Source organism: Hemiscyllium ocellatum, chromosome 8, assembly GCF_020745735.1.
Source record: "Hemiscyllium ocellatum isolate sHemOce1 chromosome 8, sHemOce1.pat.X.cur, whole genome shotgun sequence".
In the NCBI taxonomy this organism is placed as follows: domain Eukaryota; kingdom Metazoa; phylum Chordata; class Chondrichthyes; order Orectolobiformes; family Hemiscylliidae; genus Hemiscyllium; species Hemiscyllium ocellatum.
Genome location: NC_083408.1, coordinates 111,046,681 through 111,061,374, shown reverse-complemented (window position 1 = coordinate 111,061,374; position 14,694 = coordinate 111,046,681). Strand labels below are relative to the sequence as shown.

Genomic DNA, 14,694 nt, shown 5'->3' with positions numbered 1-14,694 from the left:
TCAGTGGCATTACCATCACTGAATCACCCACAATTGTGACAATACAATGGCTTTAGGAGGGGTATTTTGTCCTGGTTTTTTTTATGAAGAGAAATAGAATCAGAGGTGATGAGCAGTCTGTTCCAGGCCAATAATGTAAATAGCCTGTGAGGCCTTGGGGTTTTTAGTTAATGTTGGAACAATGGAAACAGCACGAAGGGTGGGTTCAAGCTCCCATAGAACCAAGGTTTTAGTTTAACTTTCAGTAGCTGTTGGGGTATGGAAGCTGCTATACTTCTCTCCCTGCTACAGCAAAATGTTTGAGTTCTCTCTCTCTTTCTCTTTCTCTCTCTCACACACACTCTCAAAGTTTTCTCTTGATGTTATTTACTCCTGGACTGGAGCATTGCATGTGAGACAATCTATTTTACTAAATTCGTCTTTGCCATGTATGTGTTTATGGGATGTTACTATATTGGAATAGTTATTGTTTAGTAGTTAAATCATCTATTAATCTTAAATTTTCCAAGAAGTTATTCCGAATCTTCTCTATCGTGTTTGTATTTTAACTATAGTGAAAGAAAAAAGGGTGTTTTGCTTCAAATTGCACCTGGAATACAATGCTTTACACTTGCCTTTAAGAATAAGGAAAACTTGGGGTCTAAGCTATATTCTTAATATATTTTGAGTAGATTTGGTCTAGTCCCTAATGTTATCAAAATCCTGGTGTTGCCATTAATCAGAAATTGAACTGAATGAGACACAAGGGCAGTTCATTGGCTAGGAATTCTTTGGTGAGTTAATTACCTTTCGATTCCCCAAAATTTGTCTACTATCTGTAAGCATAGGTCAACTGTACTGGAATACACATACTGGCCTGGATGAGTAAAAAGCACCATCAACACTCAACATTTCATAGAGGCATACAACACCGCTCGTTGGGGTTACCAGACATCCCAAACTAAACTTGTCCCATTTGCTAGCATTTGGCCCATATCCCTCTAAATCCTTCCTATTCATAAACCCATGCAGATGCTGTTTAAATGTTGTAATTATAACAGCCTCCACCACATTGTCTGGCAGTTCATTCATACGTGACTACCCTCTATATGAACAAGTTACCCCTTTAGGTCTTTTTTTAATCTTTGCCCTCTCACCTTAAACATCTGTCCTCTAATTTTGGACTCCCCCACTCTAGGAAAAAGACCTTGGCTATTCACCCTTTCCAGGTCCCTCATGACTTTATAAACCACTATAAGGTCACTCCTCAGCCTCCAATGCTCCAGGGAGAAAAGCCCCAGCTTATTTTATAGTCAGAACCTGGCAAGTGTTTATGTTACAAAAACAGATATTTCTGGAAACACTCAGTAAGTCTGGCAGCATCTGAAGAGAGTAAGCAGTTAATGTGTCGACTTCAATGACCCCTTCAGCCATCTTAAGGGGTTAATGCCAGTGGGGATTAGGCCATTTAACTTGACTAGCCCACTTGACGTCAATTTGCAGTGGCAGGGAAAAATAATTCACTAGCCCTTTGCTACATACTTATTCTGGGTAGAATTACCCGAAACATCGATTTCGCTGCTCGTTGGATGCTGCCTGAACTGCTGTGCTCTCCCAGCACCACTGATCCAGAATCTGGTTTCCAGCATCTACGGTCATTGTTTGTACCTCTTAGGAACTTACTGCCTGAGTAAGTGATGCCTCCCACTCCCACATTGACCATAGGGAAGACAAAGACCAACCCTTCATCACGCCCCCCCCCCCCCCAAACACTAAAGCATTTTTGCTGTACAGAGAATTTAGTGATGTGCCTGTGCAACATTTTAGGATGTTTGAATATGTTGAGGTGCTATGTGAAGACAAGTTATAGTTTTTGTTGCTGCTTCACTATTTCAGAATTCAGCTTTTTTAAAATTTCACTTTGTTTTGGGTGTTGAAGCCACGATCCTTTTTTCAGACTTGGCTCAGCATGAAGCTGTTAAACAATCAACATTCCTAAGTCTTGTAGCTTCCTCAATTCACAGCTGTTGTTTACCCTTCTCAGCAAAGCACTTTCACAGCAGAAACATAAATTCATGTTTTTAGTACAATGTCAAAAGTTCTTTGGGTGAGTTCTCTATCTCTGTTCTAAGTTAGACCAAACACATTATCTGTTTTTTTCTGCTAATTAACAGTTGGCTATAGAGTTAAACATGCTGTTCTTCTTTGTACCTGGAGGTCAGTTGCAGAGACTTGATTATAAATTACCAATTATATATTTAGAAGTTAGAGTTGACATTGCAGGTGATGTGTTGTAACTGGAGTGTTTAGGTATTGGCTCTGTATCTTGAGGATCTTCTGTACAGAGTTGTTCAGTTAGATGCTGAACTCCAGACATCATGATGTATCTGCTAGGGGAAAGTTATCAGAACACTTTGATGCAAGAACCACTCTCAATCCTTATGTTTGGTACTAGTTTGGATTTGGTGAGGAGCAAGAGGGGCCACTCAGGCAGTTGTGGAACCCAGGATGCAGCAACAGAGACGTCTGAACCTTAAGAAATCACAAGGAACTTGCTACCTGTATCAGAAGAAGTACAACAAGAAAATGTGCCATTGACCTTCATGGTACAAGAGGTGACTGAAGGAAGTAGTGGTCAAAACAAAAAGAAATGTGTTGGCAGCAGAGGTTATTATAATATTGGAAATAGATAAGTTTCTTGCTGCAGTGATCAAAAGTCCCAAAGGCTCTGCTGCCGACCAAGTATCAGAATTAAGCATGTTTCTAATAACTGTAAAATAAGACTTGCATTCATAGAGTATCCTCCAAAACCTCAAGTTGTTCCTAAGCACTTTATATCCAGTTGAGTACATTTACAATGTTGTTACAATTTTACTGTCGGAAACATAGCAACCAGTATGTACACAGAGACTTCACCACTGAATTTCATGTAAAATTGGCAGAGTATGGTCTAAACAGATATAATCATACAGCACAGCAGATGTTCTTCAGACCATCAATTCTGCACTGACCTACCTAAATCAATCCCACTTTCCAGTACTTGGCCCATAGCCTTGAATGTTGTGACATTTCAAATGCTCACCAATGTACTTTATAAAGGTTGAGTTTTCTTGCCATTAGTCCTCTCCCAGACAGTGTATTTCACCATCCTCAGGGAGCAAAATCATTCCTCAAATTCCATCTAAACATTCTGCCCTTCACCTTTAACCTATATCCCTTTGTTATTGACCCTTCAACGAAAGGGAACATCTGCTTCCTATCAACCTTGTACATACCCCTCATACTTACATACCTCAATCTGGTGCCTTCTCTGCTCTAAAGAAAACAACCCAAGTTTATCCAGCGTCTCTTCATAGCTAAAGTGTTCCAACGCATACAGTGTCCTGGTGAATCTCCTTTGCAGTCATCTCCTTGCAGTCGTGAGGCAACCAGAACTGCACAAAACACTTCAGGCGTGGTCTAACCAAAGTTTTGTACAGGTCCAAACTAACCTCCCTTGTAGTTTATGCCATGACTAATATAGGCAAGTATCCTGTATGTTGACTTAACTACCCTATTAACCTGATCTGATGCCTTCAGGGATCTGTGGACAAGTACCCCAAGATCTCTGATCCTCAGACTTTTGTAGTGTCCTGCGATTCATTGGATGCTCCCATATCTTGTTACTTTTTCTAAAATGCATCGCCACATATTTTTCCACGTTAAATTCCATCTGCCACTGATCTGCCCATCTGACCAGCATTAAATTCCATCTGAACAGTTTATGTCTTTGTGTAACCTAAGACCTTCACTATTAACAACTCAGCCAATCTTTAAGTATTCCATAAGCTTATTTATCAGTCCCCTTATAATCTCATCTTTGTCATTAAGATATATTGTAAGCAATAATGGACCGAGTACTGTTACCAGGGGTATGCCACACAGCACCAGCCTCCTGTCATATAAACAGCTTTCCACCACTGCTCTTTGTTTCCTTCCAGCAAGCTAATGTTAGATACACCTGGCCAAGTTACCCTGGATCTCATGTGCTCTTATTTTCTTTATCAGCCTATGTGGACCATATTAAAGGCTTTGTTGAAATCCCTATAAACTATGTCAACTGCAGTTTCCTAATGCACACATCTGATCACTTCCTTAAAAAATTCTATTAAATTTGTTAGTCATGACTTCTCTCTGACAAAGCCATGCTGACCATCCTTGATTAAATCTTGCCTGTCTGAGTGGAGACTAATTGTTCCCTTTAGAATTTTCTCCAATAGTTTTGCTATCATTGATGTGAAACTCACTGATCTGTGGATTATCTCTACCACCTTTTTTGAAAAGTGGAACCATATAAGCTGTCCTCCAGTCCTCTCATATCTCCCGTATGGTGAGAGAGGAATTAAAAATTGGCATTTCCTCTCTGATCTTCCACAGCAGCAAGATACAACTCATCCACACCTGGGGAATTGTCCACGTTTAAGCATGCCAAAACTTCTAATACCTCCTCACTCCTGATGTCAAAACTGCCCAAGAACCTGTCAGTCCCTCTTCCCAAATTCTATACCTACTTCCTCCTTCTCCAAAGTGAAGACTGAAGTTCTTGTTTAACACTGCCAATGTCCTCCGGCTCCAAGTGCAGAGTGCCCTCTTGGTCCCACTGGTCCCTACTCTTTCACAGGTTACCCTTTTCCCCTTAATATATTTCCACCAATGCTATTTCATGTCCCTTCTTTGCTCTCCTAATTGCTTTCTTAGGTTACCCCTTGCTCATCTATACCCCACTATAGGCCCTCCATTGTTTTACACCCTTCATACCTGCTAAAAGCCTTTTTCCTTATGAAGCCCTGAATATTCCTAGATATCCAAGGTTCTCTGGGCTTGCTGCTGATACATTTCACCCTAAAGGAGTGATGTTTGGCCTGCACTCTTCCCATTTCCTTTTTGAATACCCCACCCTTCCTTCCTCCTCCTCCCCCCCCCCCCCCCCCCCACCCCCCGCTCTGTTGTAGATTTTCCTACAATTAGCTGTTCCCGAAATACTTTGGCCAAATCCTGCCTTATTTTAATAAAATCAACCTTCCACCATCCCAAAATTGTTCTTTGCCTACCATCTTTTAAGTAACAAATTTAAGTCATTGTTGCTGTCACGAAAGTGCTCCCCCTTCAAGAAAGTAGCGCAGACCCTAACTTTGCTAGTTGTTTTAAGCAGGTGTGCAATAGATGTTCCAGGAATAATGCAGTTGGCCCAACCACTTAGTTTTAAACAAAACAGAATTTATTTTGCAAGATTACCGAATGAAACACAAACAATAGAGAACAGAATATAGAATAACATAAATATCCAAAAACCCTGCAGATTATCCCAACTTAATGATGCTGTTCTAAACACTTGCAACAACCTAAATGCAGTCAAGTTAGGTAAAGGGGAAGTGCAATGAGATCTAGGTGTTCTTGTACATCAGTCAATGAAAGCAAGCATGCAGGTACAGCAGGCAGTGAAGAAAACTAATAGCATGCTGGCCTTCAAACAAGAGGAATTGAGTATAGGAGTGAAGGGGTCCTTCTGCAGCTGTACAGGGCCCTGGTGAGACCATACCTGGAGTATTGTGTGCAATTTTGGTCTCCAAATTTGAGAAAGCACATTTTGGCTATTGAGGGAGTGTAGCATAGGTTCACGAGGTCAATTCCCAGAATGGTGGGACTATCATATGTTGGAAGATTGGAGCGACTGGACATACATACACTTGAGTTTAGAAGGATGAGAGGGGATCTGATTGAGACATATAAGATTATTAAAGGATTGGACACTCTGGACACAGGAAGCATGTTTCAGCTGATGGGTGAGTCCCGAACCAGAGGACACAGTTTAACAATAAGTGGGTAGGCCATTTAGAACAGAGTTGAGAAGATACTTCTTCACCCAGAGAGTGGTGGGTGTATGGAATGCTGTCCCCCAGAAGGCTGTGGAGGCCAAGTCTCTGGATACTTTCGAGAAAGAGTTGGATAGAGCTCTTAAGGATAGTGGAATCAAGGGTTATGGGAATAAGGCAAGAACAGGATACTGATTGTAGATGATCAGCCATGATCATAATGAATGGTGGTGCTGGCCTGAAATGGCCTACTTCTGCACCTATTGCCTATTGTCTATAATCCTCATAAATGCCCTTGACAAAAAAGGTAAAATCAAACAGAGGATCTTAAAGCAGAGTTGTCAGAGAGAGGGTGTTTCAGCATGGATCTGCTTCTTTGGGTCCAGCAGCTTCACAACTGACTGATTTCAGTGAACAGCCAGACTGCTAAAACCAAACCAAACCAAGCCAAGCCAGAGGAAAGTAGGAGAAAGCTGAGCTGGGAGAACTGGTCACTCTCCATTTCATTGTACAAGTGTATTTTCAAAGCTTAATAGCATTCTCAAGCAGTTAAACCCAGACTTGTCAGAATCACTGCTTTTACAACCTCTCTGAAAAAAAACCAAGGGCGGCATGACCTTGTTAAAGGAGCAGCATTGTCACTCCCTATTTGTATTGTTTTTACACACCTCAGTGAATTGTCTATAGACCTGCTTCTCTTTCGCCCACTGACTATTTGGGGGTCTATAATACACGACTAACAAAGCAATTGCCACTTTTTTATTCCTAAGCTCTACCAGCTCTATTCCTAACCTCATTTGAAGATCCTTTCAAGATACCATCCCACCTTACTGCAGTAACTGACTATTTAATTAGTAATACCATACCTGTCTTGCCTGAAGATTCTATACCCTGTAACATTGAGTTTCCAGTTCTGCCCTACCTAAACCACATCTCTGTGATAGCAGTAATATCTTAATTCCATATATCAATCCATGCTCTTTGCTCATCTGTCTTATTCTAAAGTAGAATAGAAGTAGAGAGCTTTTTTGGGGGTAGCATGATGGCTTAGTGGTGAGCACTGCTGCTTTCCAGTGGCAGAGACCCAGGTTTGATTCCACCCTTCAGTGACTTTGGAGTTTGCACATTCTCCCTGTGTCTGTGTGGGCTTTCTCCAGGTGCTCCAGTTTCCTCTCAAAGTCCAAACATATATAGATTTCGGTGAATCGACCATGCTAAATTGCATATAGTTTCCAGGAATGTGCAGGGTAGGCAAATTATCCAGGAGAAATTCAGGGTCACGGGGATAGGTGGGGCAGTGTACAGTCTCATCTTGTTATCTTGAAACGCACATGTCTGAATTCTGTTTTGGTTCCTTTACTATAGTATGCTGTCCCTAGTGATTTGGGAGATGAATGTTTAGGGCCGTGGAATACTGGCATCAGTACTGGGGAATGAGTGACCTATCCTATTGGGATAGGTTACATTTAAACTGTTTTGGAACCTGCCTTCCATAATGTTGAATAAATTGCTTTGAAACTAAAGGTGGAAGAAATTTATTACATCTGAAGAGATGTCAAATATTTGAATCAGTTTCACAATTTGGTAAAGATGAGTGGAGAGTGCCAGAAAAAGACAGAGTCTAGATTAGAGTGGTGCTGGAAAATCACAGCAGGTCAGCCAGCATCCGAGGAACAGGAAAATCGACATTTCGGGCAAAAGCCCTTCATCAGAACAGTCCTGATGAAGGGCTTTTGCCCGCAATGTCGATTTTCCTGTTCCTCGGAAGCTACCTGACCTGCTGTGCTTTTTCAGCACCACTCTAATCTAGACTCTGATTTCTAGCATCTGCAGTCCTCACTTTTGCCCAGAAAAAGACAGAGTTTAGATGAACAATTAAATTAGGGAACTTACCAAAAAGTTTGAAAGTGCATTGTTTAATCATACAGAGTGTTCCTAAGGTTGATAAATTAATGTCACAAATAGAGATAAGTATATTTGATCTAATGCCACAGTTGCAAAATAATTGTGGGTTGGTAACCCTGATTTTAAAAATGATGTGCTAATGCAGGCAGTAGTGCAGAATAAGCATGGCTTGGAAATCAGGAAATAGAATCTGTATCAATGAATATTGAGCTAACTACATGAAGGCTAGTATCCCATCACAAGTCACCTTCTTTTTGAATGTGCATAGTACATGACACTGACCCAGCTGGCTCCTAGGGTGAATGGAACCCCTGAAAATCCTGTTTATATATGTCAGCCAGGGCTCCTTGATTGTACCAGATTAATAGCCCCAACCAGGGAACTGGTTGTTCACCTGGCTGATATCCACCTGGCTGACTTCATTCCAGTCACTGCAGATATGTGAAATAAGAGGGGCTGAGAACACTGGTGGGAGTAGTTTCTTGGTCATTAACCGTAACTATAGCTTTGGGCAAAGTAGAAATCAAGAAAGAGGAGGAACTGATAAAGGAAATGCAATAAATGTGCCAAGCTTTAAATTTCATACAGACCGGACTAATTAGATTGATAAAAATAGTTTGGAGATTAAACTAACGGATTGCATTTAAGACAGTTTCATACAACAGTAAAATAAAAGCAAAATACTGCAGTTGTTCGAAATATAAACAATAGCAATAAATGATGGAAATATTCAATAGATCTGTGGAGAATGAAACAGAGTTAACGTTTCATGCCAATGATCAAGTTGATCAGTGCTTGAAAGGCTGAATGACTTACTTCCCTTCAAACTTAACATCTTTCAACAGAACTAGAAAAAGATGTAACTGATTGTCTTTGTGGTTACTTACAATGAGGTGGGCGAGGAGAAGATGAGATCCATGTGTACTTTTGAGTATCGGAGTTGAGATGTCATGTTGAGGTTGTACAGGAGGCCTCTTCTGGAGTACTGAATGCAGTTCTGGTTGCCTTGTTACAGGAAAGATATTATTAAACAGGGGAGGGTTCAGAAAAGATTCATCAGGATTTAGCCAGGAATGAAAGGTTTGAGTTATAAAAATAAGCCGGATAGGCTGGGACCTTTTTCACTGGAGCATTGGAGGTTGAGGGATTTAGAAGAATGAGAGGTATAGATAAGGTGAACAGTAAAAATCTTTTCCCTAAGCTGAGGGAGTTCAAAAAGGGGCATATTTTTAAGCTGAGAGGAGAAAGGTTTAAGAAGGTTGTGAGGGGCATCGTTTTTACATGGAGAGTGGTTAGTGTATGGAATGAACTGCCAGAGGATGGATGCAGGTACAGCTACAATGTTAAAAAATATTTGAATAAGTGCATGAATAGGAAGGGTTTGGAGGGATATGGGTCACATACAAGCAGGTGGGACTAATTTAGTTTGGAAATGTGGTATGCATGGAGTAGTTGGACTGAAGGCTCTGTTTCCATGCTGTATGACTCTATGAACAGTATTTCATTCCAAGTGCTAATTTGGTGTATGTTCTTTATCTCTTTGCCTTTTCTTCTGTTTCTAGCTTATGGAAAAGTATTTCTTGTGAGGAAAATCAGTGGTCACGATACCGGAAAGCTTTTTGCCATGAAGGTGCTGAAGAAGGCAACAATAGTTCAAAAAGCAAAGACTGCAGAGCACACCAGGACAGAGCGTCAAGTATTGGAACACATTCGACAATCACCTTTCCTTGTCACATTACATTATGCTTTTCAGACAGATACAAAACTCCATCTTATTTTAGGTAACATCACAAATAGATTTTACTTTTTTAAACTTGCCAGTTTTCGTCATGTTCTTCTCTTGATGGTGTTTTCTTAATTATGGATCATGGAGATGGTTAATAAATTCTGGGCTTGCCAGCGAAGCCCACTAAATGAAAATGTATTGGATAAAAAAAATGTGATTTTACTAATGTCACTGGTATCTCATCTAGTTGATTGTTACTTGAGAGGAGTCTTTAGTAAATGTTTGCAAACAATTAAATCACCCAGTTTGTGATCTCACCCAACATCCACATTTCCAGAAGAGGTGGTTATGTGGATGTCAGCAGTGGGAACTCTGCCCATTTCTCACATCCTCATTGAAGTGGGGCCAAATACAAAAATGAGGCAAATGGTCTTGTCTGTATTCCTCCAACTGAACACTGATTACAGGCCAATACTGAAATTTCCTGGCCTGCGTGGCTTTATTATTTGCTGTATAAACTCACTTAATGAATGATTGACTGACTGAATTTATCTTTCAGGATCACAGTACACCATGATCTAGTTTTAATGCTATTGCTATTCTAGTCACATGACCTCCAAAAATAGCGCAATCTTACAAAGTCTGACTGCATTTACTTTCCTTGTGAAACAGTGACACGCCAGAGTGCAGAGGTTAGTTTATCATGATAATTCATATTGTAGGTGACATTTTTTTTAAAAACGGGATCTACTTATATAGTGACTGTACATACATTTACTTTCTTATGCCACGAATGTGATAATAGCAGTTTTTCCTTCTCCATGACATTGTTTTCTGGCATTTGATTTAACTTGATGTTAATATTGATTTTTTTAATTGCCAGTTAAAGTACACTGTCATTTTATGAAGTTATGAATTAGAAGCAGACCATTAAGGCCTTCAGCCTGCTCTGCCATTTCATACGATCATGTTTGATATTATTGTGGCCTCAATTCCACGTTTCCCTAAGCTCCAGTATCCTTTGACTCCCTTGTTAATCAAGAATCTGCCTACCACTGCCTTAAAAAAACTCAATAAACCTGCCTCCAATCATCTCTGAGAAAGAGTCCGAAGTTTCATAAGTTAACCTCCTTCCCATCCCAAGTATCAGTTAAGTGATTTTTTTTCTGAAATTTATTTACATTTGCATCCTTCCTTAAAGATTATACATGGTACTCCAAATGTGGCATCCCCAAAAATTTTATACAACTATAGTGAAGTTTCTTTACTTTTATGTTCCATTCTCCTTGGAAAGGCAAACATTCAGTTGCAGCCATTGATTAGTAAGGCAACAGTATATTCATATACAAGGGCACCAAGGTTACTTTGTGACTGAGTTGTGAAGATTGTCTGTACTTAAATGAATATTGGTTTTCTATTCTTTTTGCCAAAGTGGACAAGTTTGCATTTACTCACATACTTCGCCTACCAAATACTTACTCACTCACTTAACTTGTAGCACTTTGCAGATTTCCTATGCCCTTTTCACAACTTACTTTCCTACCTAATCTTGTATTATCAAGCAAATTTAGGAATCATGCCTTTTGTCACTTCATACATGTAACCAACTGAAGCCCTGATTCTTATTGCTCAGTACTCATCACATTCTACCAGGCAGAAATTCATCATTTATATATAAGTTCTGTTTTCTATTATCCAAGCAATTCTGTCTCAATGTATGTTATCTCTTACTCCATGAGCTCTTGTTTTGTGTAATAACTTTTTAATGTGACACATACTCAAATGCCTCTGAAATTGTAAATACAGTACATGCACTATTTCTCCTTTGCTTTTTACTTCCTCAAAGAGCTGTAATAAACCAGTCAAATATGATTTCCCTTTCTCAAAATCATGTTAAGTATACATTTGTTGCATTCAAATTTCTAAGTGCCTTCTTGTAATCTTGTTTAACCTAATGGTGTCTAGCATTTTCCTGATGAAAGATGTTAGGCTAACTTGTTTATATTTCTCTGATTTGTGCCCCTCATCTCCAGCCTTTCTTAAACACAGGAGTCACATTTACTATCTTCCAATCTGATGGACTTTTCTGGAATCAAGAAAATTTTGGAACAATATGGCCACTTCTTTTAACGCCCTAGGATGAAGCTCATCAGGGTTAGAGGACTTGTCAGATTTTATTAAAACAATTCCAGTTATGAGGGAAAAGATGCTGAGTAAATTATTCTGAGTTCCTTGTTCCCTTTCACACGTTGATTCAGTTATTTTTGGAATGTTAGTTGTGTTCTCTACAGTGAAAACAGGCATACGACATCTGTTCAATTCACTTGCCATTTCCCAATTTTCCGTTATTAATTCCCCAAACAATCTCTGTAAGACCAACACTCACTTTACTTACTGTCTCTTTTCACACCTATAAAACTCTTCCTCTTATATTTCTAGATAGGCCTCTTTCATAACCTAATTTTACCTTATTAATCTTTTATTAATGCTTTGCTGTTCTTGTGTTTTATCTTTATGGAATTATATGACTTAATATTCCAGTTTGATGCTAGTTTTGATGTCCATCATTAGCCACAAACATGAATCCCTCTTTTAGAATCTTTTTCATTGCAATTTATATTTTCTGAGTATTCTGAAATATCTCCTTAAATATCTGCCTCTCTCCTGCTCCATTATCTATAGACCTATTTCCGAACCTAACCAGTACATTTACTGTTAGGAATTAGTCTCATAATTGACTTATTTGCCTTTATTTTTTCTTATCTTTACCCAAACTTTTACATCCTGATCCACAGAACTAAAGTTATCTCTCCATATTGTACCAATATAATCCTTAATTAATAGAATGACCCCTCTACCTTTGCTTAGCTACCGGTTCTTTCAAAATGTGTTTTAACTATGAATTTTCAGGTTCTGGTCTTTCCCTTCTTATTGCCATATCTTTGTGATGGCTATTTTGAAATGTTTAGCCAGTGCTGCTATCAGCTATACCTGTACGCATACTTAAATGAGGTGATAAGCAATCGTACATGGAAATCTTGTAGTCAATCTGTTTATCAGTTTTCAGGCTTGCACATCTTTCTTAGAACTTCAACTCATCCTAAACCTTATAAACAATTAGTAAAAGGTTGGTTAGATATGGAGAAAGTGTTTGTGCAGGATTCTGAGGCTAGATGTTTCTAATATAAGATAGTTACTAATAACGCTTCTTAGATCTGTGATGTAGAAGTTATGATCTCAAGAGACACTGGTAACTTTTGAAAGGAAATTCGAGTTTCCAGTTATCAACTGAAAGAGATTTCACCTTAAAACTTCAAAAGAACTAATTCTGATTTATATGTTTTTAACGCTTATTTTGCAAACCTAAACATCTTAACTGACTATTCCCTTTTATTAATTCCACCCAAGATTTCCCCAGTGCTTCTAAAGAATCCAGTGCTGATCTCCTCTAGGTTAATCAGTCATGTCTGACGAATTCTGATTCTGTAGGTATTTGGAATTTTTATTCAAGTATGGGTTCCACTCTCTATTTCTGCTTATTGTTTGTGATCCCAGAGAATTAAGTCACAAGGTTCCACAATTTTGAACAGACAAATTAAACTTTGTTGTACTGTTTGAATTTTGTAGCATAATGTACAATATATACAACTTATACTCTAACATCCACAATTAACATGAGGCAAGAATGGATTACGAGGCAAGGTTTTGCTGAATAAAGAAGATCAAATAGTAGAATTCATTAATTTATTGTTGTCACATGTACTGAGATATAGTGAAAAGTGTTGTTTTGCATGTTATACAGGCAGATTGTACCATACAAAGTGCACCTGTAACAGAACAGAGTGGAGAGTACAGTGTTACAGATACAAGAAGGTGCAGAGAAAGATCAGAATTAATATTTCACAAGTCGATTTAAAAGTTTGATAACAATGGAGAAGGAACTGTTCTTGAATCTGTTCATATGTGTATTCAAACTTAGATCTTCACATCGACAGAAGACGTTGGAAGAGAGTAGAACTGGGGCGGAGGGGAGTAACATGAATTTCTCAGCAAAACTCCAGACACCGGTGACACAGTGGGTCACTAAATCTCACCAAAACGTTGTCTCTTTTTTTGAGGGATTCTAATTCTTCACTTTCAAAGTTCTAGCTAGCTTAGAAATTTCCTGCAAAGTCACTCCATCATAGGTTACTTAATAACTGGTGTTGCCCTGGTAAATCATTCTCTTTCCCTGAATTGAACTGAATTGAATTAAATTTATTATCACATGTACCGAGGCACAGTGAAAAGCTTTGTCTTGTGAGCAATACAGGCAGATCACAGAGTTAAGTGGCATAGATAAGTAAATAATACGTTAACAGTGGCAAAAACAAAACACAAATACAGGCGAATGTTAAGAGTTTGTGAGTCCATTCAGTATTCTGTGAGGCCATTCAGTATTTTAACAACAATAGGGTAGAAAATGTTTTGAAACCAGCTGGTGCGTGTGTTCAGGCTTCTGTATCCTCTCCCCGATGGTAGAGGTATCTTCTGTATCTTCTCCCCAATGCCTCTTGAAACAGGCAGTGACAGTGGCCTGCTGCAGGGAGAGGTTGAAGATGTCTGAGGAGACCTTTGTGCATGCTCTGAGTACACGGCTTGGTACTTTGTCTGGTCCCATCGCTTTCCTTGGATTCACATAGAGGAAAACTGATCTGACCTCTCGGGCAATGATTGTTGGAATAGGTTAGTCAGGACTTGTCAGAATAGGTGTTACCTCTCTGTCGATATTCTGCTCAAAGTGAGCATAAAAGGCATTGAGACAATCTGGGAAGGATGTGTCATCGTCTGCTATTTTGTACTGTCTCTTTTTAGAACCTGTGATGTCATTCAGCCCTTGCCAGAGTCGCAGTCTGTCTGGGTCTCTAGTTTGGATTGGTATTGGTCCTTTGCTGTCTTAATGGCTCTGCGAAGGTCTTACTTGGATTCCTGATATTTGAGTGGGTCTCCTGATCTGAAGGCCTCATCCCTGGTTTGTAGCAGGTTCTGTCTGTTCTGATTCATTCAGGGTTTCCTGTTGGGGGACACCCGGATTGACTTCCTTGGTATAAGGTCCTTCACATACTTGCTGATAATGTCTGTGACAGTGGTGGCATTCTCATCTAAGGTACCTGCGGACACGGCCCAACAGCTGATTCCAGACAACACCGGAGTTGATCCTCTGCCTCCTCTGATCAGCACTGGACCTGTATC

The 14,694-nt window shown here is 39.4% G+C and overlaps 1 protein-coding gene across 1 annotated transcript in view; it reads left to right on the top strand.

The window, feature by feature from the left end:
* rps6ka5 (ribosomal protein S6 kinase, polypeptide 5) overlaps positions 1-14,694 on the top strand; it is a 237,762-nt gene that overhangs the window by 109,268 nt on the left and 113,800 nt on the right. Inside the window, exon 3 of the mRNA XM_060829467.1 lies at positions 9,299-9,517. Within this exon, the coding sequence (XP_060685450.1) occupies positions 9,299-9,517 (219 nt within the window). The remainder of the gene's footprint in view (positions 1-9,298; positions 9,518-14,694) is intronic.